Source organism: Podarcis pityusensis, assembly GCF_964106645.2.
Source record: "Podarcis pityusensis genome assembly, chromosome: 7".
NCBI classification, from domain to species: domain Eukaryota; kingdom Metazoa; phylum Chordata; class Lepidosauria; order Squamata; family Lacertidae; genus Podarcis; species Podarcis pityusensis.
This window is the reverse complement of record NC_138031.1, coordinates 78136196-78148903: the sequence shown is the minus strand read 5'-3', so window position 1 is coordinate 78148903 and position 12708 is coordinate 78136196. Positions and strand designations below refer to the sequence as shown.

General features: G+C 43.2%; 1 protein-coding gene across 2 annotated transcripts in view; it reads right to left on the bottom strand.

Moving 5' to 3' along the window:
- Positions 1-12708, bottom strand: part of DNAH5 (dynein axonemal heavy chain 5) — a 179334-nt gene that overhangs the window by 152226 nt on the left and 14400 nt on the right. For both annotated transcript variants that reach the window (XM_081014558.1, XM_081014559.1), the window contains exons 3-9: positions 11800-11884; positions 8937-9094; positions 8485-8706; positions 6364-6501; positions 4999-5175; positions 3336-3449; positions 2381-2488 (exon numbers count right to left, since the gene is read on the bottom strand). In XM_081014558.1, the coding sequence (XP_080870684.1) occupies positions 2381-2488; positions 3336-3449; positions 4999-5175; positions 6364-6501; positions 8485-8706; positions 8937-9094; positions 11800-11884 (1002 nt within the window). The remainder of the gene's footprint in view (positions 1-2380; positions 2489-3335; positions 3450-4998; positions 5176-6363; positions 6502-8484; positions 8707-8936; positions 9095-11799; positions 11885-12708) is intronic.

Sequence of the window (12708 nt, the reverse complement as noted above, 5' to 3'; positions counted from 1 at the left end):
CACATAAAGCATTTAAAAATCATATTGTCAGGAAAGCTTTATTTAATGTTTGGATAAGATATAAGGACTTATTGGAAAATAAAACCCCAAGGTGGCTGTCACCGATGGAAGCGAAAGCCCTGAAAAAGCTCAATATGGAGGTCAAATGGCCGAAATATTGGGAAATTTTAGAACAAGATGGTGATAGATTGAAACTGCAGAGTTTTGAAAAACTAAAAAATAAAGTGCGAGACTGGCTTCATTATTATCAGATAATGGAGGCATACAATTTGGACAAAAAAATTGGCTTCCAGGTGGAAAAATCAAAATTAGAAACAGAACTGTTAGAACCCAAAACTAAGAATTTGTCAAGAATGTATAACTTGCTGCTGAAATGGAATACTCAGGATGAAACGGTGAAATCTGCTATGATTAAATGGGCACAAGATGTTGGACATAATATTATGTTTGCTGACTGAGAACAGTTATGGACCACAGGTATGAAGTTCACGGCATGTAATGCCCTAAGAGAGAATATTATGAAAATGATATACAGGTGGTACATGACCCCAGTCAAGCTTGCAAAAATCTACCATTTGCCCGATAATAAATGTTGGAAATGTAAAGAAACTGAAGGTACATTTTTCCACCTTTGGTGGACGTGCCCAAAGATTAAGGCTTTCTGGGAGATGATATATAATGAATTAAAAAAGGTATTTAAATATACCTTCTTGAAGAAACCAGAGGCCTTTCTCCTGGGCATAGTCGGCCAATCGGTGTTAAAAAAGGACAGAACTTTCTTTATGTATGCTACAACAGCAGCAAGAATACTCATCGCAAAGTATTGGAAGACACAAGAGCTACCCACACTGGAGGAATGGCAGATGAAAATGATGGACTAGATGGAATTGGCGGAAATGACTGGCAGAATCCGTGAAGAGTCGGTGGAAGAAGATTGGAAGAAATTTAAAGATTATTTACAGAAACATTGCAAAATTAATGAATGTTAGAGTGATGTTGGATTGAAGTTAAGTGGCTTCTAGCTGTACAGGTTTTAAAGCTATAAATATATCAAGATTAAGGATTAGGATCAAAAAGGTTAAGAGAAATGGAAAAATTGGTTCTAAATAGGTAAAAATCTAATGTCATAATATATTAAGATTTAGGATTGGAATTAAAAAGGAGGGAAAGAAATTGCTGGGCTTACAAACTGAATTGGAATACAAAAGAGGGAGGTATGAGGAAGTCCGGGAAACAAGTAAATGTAAAAGAAGTTATGAAAAGATGGAATTATTTTTAACTGTTTTTTTCTTTTTTTCTTTTTTTCTTTTTTCTTTTTTTACTTTTTTCTACTTTGTATTTTGTATTTTGTATGGTGTATCTTTCTCTGTTTTTGTTAAAAAATTTCTTGTTTATTAATGTGATTTTATTCTTTCTGAAACTTTAATAAATATTAATTAAAAAAAAAACAAGAAGCTTAGTAGTCTCAGTCAGCTTTTTTGTGAAATCAACAACTGTTGTTTCGGCTTGATCCAGGCCATGCATTTCGCTTAGTGTAAAAAGCATTCCATCCCCAGCTGCTCAGAAATATAAGGCTCCATCCCCAATCAAAGAAATCTGGAGGGGCTTAATGATAAGGGAGGAGCCAGCCACACTGGATACATCCCTCTCCCTGGTGCTTATTTTTCATGAGCTCCCTTAATACCTCCCCAAACTACTAGGAAAAAGAACGCACAACAAGAGAAATTTCACAATGATAAGCATAGTGTGCAGCCATATCCCCAAAAATACATCTAGCTTCAGTAGGCTACCATGAAATAACATATCAGCTTGAAAAATATGTCTAAGAGATTTATCAGTGACTCAACGGATCTCCATCCCAAAACTGAACGGATCCTAATTTTGGAAACTTAGCTTTCTACTTTGCATCTTTCCGCATTATTTCTTCATATGCTATATTTTCTATTGAAAGAAAGCTCATTTATCCAATCATATGATTAACTATGGCTGTGTTTGCACATAATCCTAAGCCATGGTTGCTTTAACCATAGTTTGTTCAAGAAACCACGAGTAGTTTCACAGAAAAGCAAACAAGCCATAGCTTGTTTCTCAAAGCTTGGTTTCTTTTCCTGATGCTCTTGCCCTGTGCATCTGTATGCAAGACTGTTCGGTTCAGATATAATGCCATTGTTAAAACAAGTGAGGTTCAATAACCAAGAGAAGCCATGGTTTCACATCATGATGTGTTGCCAGAAAACAAACCATGATTCAGACATTCAAAACACATACACTTTTGCTAAACAAGCCATGGTTTAGCATTCTAAGTCTTTTAATTGTTCACAATAGCCAAACTTCAGTTCCCAAGAAAAAGGAAATAATTCAGTACAGTCTTTGTACCTACTTTCACAAACAAAGATGTTATCTTCTCCGAGGTGTTATAATAGCGTGAGATACTGTGGATCATTTTGATAGCATGTATGAGTCCTGGAATAGCATCTACCATTGTCACCTGAAATGCCAACATGTCAGTAAGTGCAAATTCTTGTGTGTGTCATTTGGCCAAAGTGATCACTTAATAAGATTATTCAACATGGACCAAGAGAGGTATAATTTTGAAGACACAGTGCCACATGCTGTTAAAAATATAAGGTTAATATGCAAAAAATGTAATGTTTGTCTGCATTGTGTATGAAAAGATTTTGCAAAGAGAAGTTTGCATTAGGCAGTAGGTTAAACACTAGGTAAATTTGACAAGGAGAAACTGGAGATTTTCCATTTCACTGAGTATGCTATTGTAACTGATTACTCATTTCTGGAGGTGAAACTTGAGAACTCAGCATCACAGCAGGAGAAAAAGCCAGCAGCTGCAGCAGTAGGAACTTAGCTTGTTGAACAAGCAATAATAATTATAATAATAATAATAATTTATTATTTATACCCCGCCCATCTGGCTGGGCTTCCCCAGCCACTCTGGGCGGCTTCCAAAAAAAATATTAAAATACTGTAATACATCAAACAAGTTACTTAGGTTCTCTCTCTGGGAGCAGAGAGAGGCAATTATTGAACTGAATTAAGTGCTTAAAGAAGACTGGGATCCATTACTAGTATGTTTAAGAGCAATGTTTTACTTTGCATTTTGCAAAGTTTATTTGTAACTATTGTAAGACTGTTTTCAGTAAAGCTTTGAAACCCATTCTTGTGGACAACAAATTCATTTTTCTACTCTGCACAAGGGATTTTGTTAGCAGTTTAATTAAATGTTAGGATTCACTATCATTAGTTTGTGGCCTGGAAACTCCTTTGCTATACAGAAGCATATCTTTATAACAATGATTTTTTTATTAAAAAAAACTTACAGGGTCACTGTTGTATAGAGGGTCACAACATTTCTCAAGTGTATATAGATACTTCACATTATCTTTCGCTTCATTTGCTGCATCTGTGATCCGAGTGTCCAGCTCTCGCCAACTCTTGGAAAATTAAAATGCAAAAAATAAACTTTTTTTAAAAAAAAAACCACCTTTTTTTTTTAAAGGGGGAATTTCTGAAATGCTTTTCCCCTCAACAAATAATGAACAGAAATCCCTGTCTCAGGTCAAAGAACCACATTAGCTCATCCTGTGAAAGCAACAAGAAGCTGATTCAGACCAGCCTCCCCCAGTTTAATTCCTTGCACATCTTTTGAACTACAATCCCCATCATCTGCAACTATTGGCCATGCAAGCTGAGATTGACAGAAGTTGTAGTCCAATCCATGCAGATGGCACCAGGTTCAGGAAGGCTGCTCTTATCAACATATATTTACCCCTTGCCTATGCGCTAGGAAATTGCCACAGGTCAATTTGTATTTAGGGTATAATTAGGGGTGTAATTTCTTAGGGGTATAATAAGGCCAAGGATAAGGGACATGGGTGGTGCTGTGGGTTAAACCACAGAGCCTAGGGCTTGCCGATCAGAAGGTCAGCGGTTCTAACCCCTGCGAACTCTCGTTGGTCAGTCCCTGCTCCTGCAAACCTAGCAGTTCGAAAGCACGTCAAAGTGCAAGTAGATAAATAGGTACCACTCCGGCGGGAAGGTAAACGGCGTTTCCGTGCGCTGCTCTGGTTTGCCAGAAGCGGCTTAGTCATGCTGGCCACATGACCTGGAAGCTGTACGCTGGCTCCCTCGGCCAATAAAGTGAGTTGGGCGCTGCAACCCCAGAGTTGTCAGCGACTGGACCTAATGGTCAGGGGTCCCTCAGGATATATCATTCATTTTATTGTATCAAAGTATATATCAAGCATAAGGAACATTTAAGAAGCAAGTTAAAGCCTTTGTTTTTCAACAGGCATAATTTCCTGTGCTAATTTTCATGAATTGTACAGCAGTTTTATATACAGTGGTACCTCAGGTTACATACGCTTCAGGTTACAGACTCAGCTAACCCAGAAATAGTACCTCGGGTTAAGAACTTTGCTTCAGGATGAGAACAGAAATCGTGCTCCGGTGGTGCGGCAGCAGCAGGAGGCCCCATTAGCTAAAGTGGTACCTCAGGTTAAGAACAGTTTCAGGTTAAGAACGGACTTCCGGAACGAATTAAGTACTTAACCCGAAGTACCACTGTATATTTGTAGTAGTGCAATTGTTCTGTTACTGGAATGTTGTACATTATACTATCAGCTCTTTTACATTTTATAAGCTGAGCTGAAAGGCTCTCCCTGTGTGTTACTATATATACGTATTATTTTTTATTGTTCTAGTTCTGAAATGTACATTTTATTATGAGCTGCCCTATGGGCTAACCCCAATTGAAAGGCTCAGTGCGTGTTGCTATATACAAGTATTAATTTTATAGTATTTTATTGTTCTGTTTATGGAACATGGCAGATTTTATTATAAACTGCCTTGTGAGCTTATTGGGTGGAAAGTGTGTGTGTGTGTGTGTGTGTGTGTGTGTTTGGAAACAAGTATAGCCTTTAAAGAAAAAGGAATGGGGTTCTAAATCTTATGAACACACCAGCAATTAACTAGCAGACTTACCTTCAGAAGTTTCGATTTAGCAGCCGTAAGCACTCCGAGCACAGCCTTCACATCTGAGGTCTTCAGCTGGTCCACCAAGTAATTAAACTTGGACAGACGTTTCTTCCAGTGATCCAGCTCTGCCCGTGGCCCCAGATCATCTGCTTCCTTCCGCAGCTGGCTATTTTCCGCAATGACCTACAAAATCACACAGGAGGTTATTACCAGGCGAATATGAGAAAAGCTAATTGCTCTCAGTGGACTGTGTGCAACCTGCTGGGCTTTCAGTGTTAACATCTTGAATCTGGTTGGATGCTGAGTCTTAATGCTAAGCAAGCTAGGAAGAAACTGACGGTTTACTTGAGAAATGCACTTTTCTCCTAATGAATTTCCAATAAAACTTCTGTCAGAAAGATACTAGCAGTCAGCAGTCAGCAAGGCCCTTAGTATCATAAAGATGACTTATAGGTTTGGGGTTTTTTTAATAATCATCATCACGATGTATAGTAAACTATTCGCACCTGGAATGCTGTGCCCAATTCCGGACACCACAATTTAAGAAGGATGTTGGAAAGCTGGAATGTGTGCAGAGGAGGGCAACTAAGATGATCAAGGGTCTGGAAACCAAGCCGTATGAGGAACAGTTGAAGGAGCTGGGTATGTTTAGCCTAGAAAACAGGAGACTGAGAGGAGATATGATAGCTATCCTCAAATATCTTAAAGAGCTGTCACATGGAAGATGGAGCAAGTTTGTTTTCTCCTGCTCTGGAAGGTAGGACTCAAACCAATGGCTTCAAGTTAAAAGAAAGGAGATTCTGACTCAACTGGAAGAACTGTCTGACAGCAAGAGCTTTTCAACAATGAAACAATCTCCCCTGAGAAGTTGTGGAGTCTCCTTCCTTAGAGGTTTTTAGTAGATGTTGCTTGGCCGTCTGTTATGGATGCTTTAGCCGAGATTCCTACATTAAGTATATCTGAAGGAGCGTCTCCACCCCCATCGTTCTACCCAGACACTGAAGTCCAGTGCCGAGGGCCTTCTGGTGGTTCCCTCACTGTGAGAAGCCAAGTTACAGAGAACCAGGCAAAGGGCCTTCTCGGTAGTGGCACCCGCCCTGTGGAACGCCCTCCCACCAGATGTCAAAGAGAAGAACTACCAGACTTTTAGAAGACATCGGAAGGAAGCCCTGTTTAGGGAAGCTTTTAATGTTTGATGCATTACTATATTTTAATATTTTGTTGGAAGCCGCCCAGATGGGTGGGGTATAAATCATAAATAATTACTATTATTATTATTATTATTATTATTATTATTGGGTGGACTTGATGACCCTTGGGGTCTCTTTTAATTTTACAGTTGTAGGATTCTACGATTCATCGAAACATCACCTGTTCAATTTGCTTAATCCACACTTTCATGCAGGCCTCTATGCGTTCCAGAGTCTCCGTACTATTTGATGCCACCAGGTAGTCTGCAGGTCCCTTGAGGGTTTTCAGATCATAGGTTTCACACTTCTTCAGATTCACCTAAGCAATATTTTAACCAGTTATTGTTCCATGTATACATTCAGTAACCCATTCACCCAAGGAATTGTGGCTGTGCACAGACTAACCTCAAGGCTATCGTCTCTGCAAAACGTAAGACCCAGTCACTTTGAACTTTACACTGCCCTGCTCTAGACTTCAGCTGAATAAGGTGCGGTAAAGGTAAAGCACACCTGGGCGGTTAAGTCCAGTCAAATACAGCAATGGGGTGTGGCGCTCATCTCGCTTTCAGGCCAAGGGAGTCAGCATTAGTCCACAGACAGCTTTCCGGGTCATGTGGCCAGCAGGACTAATCCGCTTCTGGCACCATGGGACACCATGATGGAAGCCAGACCACAAGGAAACACCATTTAACTTCCCACCACAGCAGTACCTATTTATCTACTTGCACTGGTGTGCTTTCAAACTGCTAGGTTGGCAGGAGCTGGGACAGAGCAACAGGAGCTCACCCCATCACGGGGTTTCAAACCCCCCGACCTTCTGATCGGCAAGCCCAAGAGGCTCAGCGGTTTAGACCACAGAGCCACCCGCTGAATAAACTGCATTAGCTGCAGAATAACAATGGGCCGTTGCCCACCTGACCTGCTTATGAGCTTCCCTGAGGCAAATGCCACTGCAGAAACAGGATCCTGGACCAGACAGGCCTTTAGTCTGATGCCACAGGGCTGTTCTGACATTCTTAGCATATGATTTTCAAATGATGCTCCCAGTAAATGCTGGGAATGGACACTCAAGAAACCTTGGAAGCTTGTCCATTACTGAATTCAAAGAGTACAATACCATTGGTGCATACTTCACAACTATGTCCTGTTTTAATAATAATAATAAATAAATTTTTTATTTATATCCCGCCCTCCCCAGCCAAGGCCGGGCTCAGGGTGGCTAACAACAATAAAATAATACAACATTCTAAAATCATTTCATTAAAAAATTACTTCAAATCAAATTGATGGCAACCATTGGGCTAGAGTTCTGTGAAGATTGCCAAAGGAGGGGGTCAGGCTGTGCCCTGGCCAAAGGCTTGGTGGAACAGCTTTGTCTTGCAGGCCCTGTGGAAAGATGTCAAGTCCTGCAGGGCCCTAATCTCTTGTGGCGGAGCGTTCCACCAGATTGGAGCCACAGCCGAGAAAGTCCTGGCTCTAGTTGAAGCCAGCCTAACCTCTCTGTGGCCTGGGACCTTCAGGATGTTTTTATTTGCAGACCGTAAGTTCCTCTGTGGGACATACCAGGAGAGGCGATCCCGTAGGTACGAGGGTCCTAAGCCGTATAGGGCTTTAAAGGTTAAAACCAGCACCTTAAACCTGATCCTGTACTCCACCGGGAGCCAGTGCAGCTGGTATAGCACCGGGTGAATGTGATCTCGCAGTGAGGACCCCATAAGGAGTCTTGCTGCGGCATTCTGCACCCGCTGGACTTTCTGGGTCAGTCTCAAGGGCAGCCCCACGTAGAGCGAGTTACAATAATCCAATCTGGAGGTGACCGTCGCGTGGATCACAGTGGCTAGGTCAGGGCGAGAGAGGTAAGGAGCCAACTGCTTAGCTTGGCGGAGATGAAAAAATGCCGCCTTTGTTATAGCTGCAATCTGTGCCTCCATGGAGAGGGAGGTGTCGAAGATTACACCCAAATTCTTAACGGACGGTACTGGCACTAATTGCGCCCCCGCAAGAGATGGGAGTTGCCCCCCCAATCCCATATCGTCCCAACCCAGCCAGAGGACCTCTGTCTACGAAGGATTTAACTTCAACCGGCTCCCACATAACCATCCAGCCACAGCTTCCAAACATCTGATCAGTGTGTCTGGGGCCAAGTCAGGATGGCCATCCATCAACAGATAGAGTTGGGTGTCATCAGCATACTGATGGCAACCCAACCCAAAACTCCGGACAAGCTGGGCGAGGGGGCGCATAAATACCTATGCACCTTGCTCAGCTAATATTCTTCTAATACAAAAAGAAGAAAGACTACCTTCTCCATCAGGCTCTGCTGAGCCCCGGAAAGAACACTAACAAATCCCTCTAGAGAAGCAATGAAGTCCTGCTTGATGTTAGCCCCTTTCTGTGGTCCACTCGACTCTCCCCAGCCGTAGTTCATTGTCTTCAGAGCTGGGATGAAGATATCAGACAGCAACTGCTGTACACTGTTCAGTAAACCCCCATGGGCTGTATCCATCATGTTGAAAGCCACTTCCTGGCAACAAAACAAAACAACACATCACATTGTTAGCTTGGGGCTTATTATACTACTGAAAAGAACACTGAGGACTGGAGCCTTGAATGAGGAGATCAAGCATGCAATCCCAGTCTGTTTTGCTTGATAAATGGCAAAGCGCAAATCAAACTCGAGATGGACACAGGGCAGTTCCCCTATATGCAATCATAAGTGCTCATGAATGCGACTAAAAAGCGGGATATACTCACGCGATTAATATTTTCCACAGTGATTGGTTTGGATGGGTTAGTTCTGATGAAGAAAACGCATATGCCGGTTAAAGCGACATCCTTGCCTTCCGTCACAAATAATTTAGGCCCTTTGCTCTTAGCCGAGTGAGGGATAGCTGCCGTAGAGCCTCCATGTCCTGGAACATTTCGGGGGGGGGGGGACAGTATCAGTGCAGCCAACTGAACACTATGCTCTGGTTATCTCCTTCCTGCTTGGAGTACTGCAATGCGCTGTACATGGAGCTACCTTTGAAGGTGACCCAGAAACTACGACTAATCCAGAATGCAGCAGCTAGACTGGTGACTGGGAGCGGCTGCCGAGACCATATAACAACGGTCCTGAAAGACCTACATTGGCTCCCAGTATGTTTCCCAGCACAATTCAAAGTGTTGGTGCTGACCTTGAAAGCCCTAAATGGCCTTGGCCCAGTATACCTGAAGGAGCGTCTCTACCCCCATCATTCAGCCCGGACACTGAGGTCCAGCTCCGAGGACCTTCTGGTGGTTCCCTCACTGCGAGAAGTGAAGCTACAGGGAACCAGCCAGAGGGCCTTCTCGGTAGTGGCACCCACCCTGTGGAATGCCTTCCCATCAGATGTCAAAGAAATAAACAACTATTTGACTTTTAGAAGACATCTGAAGGCAGCCCTGTTTAGGGAAGTTTTTAATGTTTGATGTTTTATCGCATTATTATTATTATTATTATTATTATTATTATTATTATTCTGTTGGGATCCTCTGCAGGAACCTCCTGAGGGATTCATGTTGCTAATAATAATAATAATAATAATAATAATAATAATAATAATAATTTATTATTTATACCCCGCCCATCTTGCTGGGTTTCCCCAGCCACTCTGGGCAGCTTCCAACAAAACACTAAAATACAATAACCTATTAAACATTAAAAGCTCCCCTAAACAGGGCTGCCTTTAGATGTCTTCTAAAAGTTTGGTAGTTATTTTTCTCTTTGACATCTGGTGGGAGAGCATTCCACAGGGCGGGTGCCACTACCAAGAAGGCCCTCTGCCTGGTTCCCTGTAGCTTTGCTTCTCGCAGTGAGGGAACTGGCAGAAGGCCCTCGACACTGGACCTCAGTGTCCGGGCAGAACAATGGAGGTGGAGACGCTCCTTCAGGTATACTAGACCGAGGCCGTTTAGGGCTTTAAAGCCCTAAATGTACTGGGAGCCAGTGTAGGTCTTTCAAGACCAGTGTTATATGGTCTCGGCGGCCGCTCCCAGTCACCAGTCTAGCTGCTGCATTCTGGATTAGTTGCTCAAAAGCACACACAAGGTTTTATCATGAACTTGTACCCATCTAAAGCACGCAGAACCCTGCCTCCTTTCTGACATCTGCACTGAAACCTTGATGATTTGGCATAGGCATGTCATCAATACCGTATTCAGATTTATTCATTTTATTTTTTTACAACTAACTATGCAACCCTGTGGATAGCTCAGTCAGCAGAGCATGAAACTCGTAATATCCGGGTCATGGGTTTGAGCCCCAAGTTGGGCTGAAGATTCTCACATTGCAGCGGGTTGGACAAGATGAGCTTTGTGGTCCTTTCAACTCTGCAGTTCTGTGATTCTGTAACCCAGGCATCCGATGGGCATTATCCATCTCTGCCTATGCATGTAGCAAACAGAACAGGTGTGGGAACAAGCTACACCTTTCAGCCCCAGGGAAGAAGGAGACAGCTGGCGTGCTCTGCGGGAGGTGCAGATGAGCTTCCCGTTGCTTGTAATGTCTTCAATACTATTTTCATAACCGTACCATACTTTTAAAGTGTTCTTTTACCACTTTAACAGTCATGTAGAATCCCGGGAATGGTAGTTTGCTGAGGATGCTGGGAATTTTAGGTCGGGGGGGTCAGCAACCTTAACAAACTACAGTTCACAGGATTCTTCCAGAGAAGTCTGAGAGTGGTGGTCTAAACCACTGAGCCTCTTGGGCTTGCTGATCAGAAGGTCCACAGTTCGAATCGTCACAACAGGGTAAGCTCCCGTTGCTCTGTCCCAACTCCTGCCAACCTGGCAGTTCAAAAGCACACCAGTGCAAGTAGACAAATGGGTGTTTCCGTGCGCTCTGGTTTCCGTCACAGTGTTCTGTTGTGCCAGAAGCGGTTTAGTCATGCTGGCCACATGACCCAGAAAGCTGTCTGTGAACAAATGCCATCTCCCTTAGCCTGGAAGCGAGATAAGCGCCACACCCCATAGTTGCCTTTGACTGGACTTAACTGTCCAGGGGTCCTTTACTTTTACTTTTTACCTAAGGGTGCTCTAAATGTCTGGATGTGAGCTATGAGAGGGCATCCAAAGTCCATGGGGCAGGGAATAAAGGGTTTAAAAGAACCGTTTAGTCCCTACCAGAGAGGAATGGCAAGCCAAGCTGATGGACTACACCGAAATGACAAAGTTGACTGGCAAGCTCAAGAACCAAGAGGACAAAAACTTTTTTAAAAGAATGGGAAGAATTTATAATTTAGTCAAGAGACCACTGTAAGCAGATGAAAACATTAGCAGGGTTTAATTCCCACTTGTAATGTAACAAATTATGTGGATAATATGGATGGATACATAATATAGATTATGGAATAATACTGCATTTGTAAATGTTGACAATATGACCCACGAAGGAGATGGGGGAAAGTCTCGAGATTCAGAACAATCTCTAGATATGGATATGCATTTGGATTGTTGTAAATTTATATTTGTAAAATCAAATAAAAATGACTTCAAAAAAATAAAATAACCTTTTAAAGAGCACATCCTGTGTGTGTAAAGAGCTGGTGGGTTGTATCTTTGACTGATAAAGAAGTATGGGCAATACTTTCCCTACCTGTTTCCGTTGCTTCCATCTCTTGATAGTAGAACATGACGTGACGAAAGCCACCAGCAACGAAGAATTTATCAATACGCTCTATCTGTTAAAAGTTCATCATTTGTAGTTAACAGTTCAAAGTTAAATGTATATCAGTGCCTTGCTACGAGAAATAGCAAGAGCTAAACGTGTCCATGCGCCAGAATATTTGCATGCGCTTGCAGAGAGTATGGAAATCAGGTCTTTCAACAACCTGCACATGCTTTCAACACCTTGGGGGCCTATCTGCTCTTTCCAGGCACGGGTCTGTGCTTAAAAGCTCTGTGCCCAAGCATTGCATTTTATTTTATTTGCACCAGAGCTTTCTCTGCAAAAACCCACTCTTTAGTGCTCTATCGGAGCAAACATCATGTTTCCCACAAATTGCCGTTTCCTCCAATTGAGCTTTAAAGAGCGGGTTTCACAGGGAAAGCTACAGGGTGAAAAAGAGCAGAGAAAAGGTTAGTGTGGACACAGCCATGGAGCAAGCTGATCAGGCGCCTGGGGTGGCACACGTGCCCTGCGCCCAGGGTTGCGGCCAGCTGCCCATGGGGTGGGGCAAGCCAGGGCAGGATGTTCCGCAGGGCCTCTGAGGAGTCTGCCTGGCTCCTCCCACTCAGCCGCCCTACAGGTGGCAGGCGGACCGTTTGAGGCAGTGGGCCTGCGGGCTCCCAAGCCACCACGTCACTCCCAGGGGAGATGTGTGGCTCGGGCACGCTGCAAGTCCTGCAGTGACTGCCGCCTGGCATTTTGTCACCCCCCTCAATGGTGACACCCGGGGCGGACCGCCCCCACAGCACCCCCCCTTCCTCCACCCCTGTGTGGACAAGCCCGGATAGTGTAGTTGAGTCTGCTGAAGTTTTAAGCTCATTCCAGGCACAACTAAAC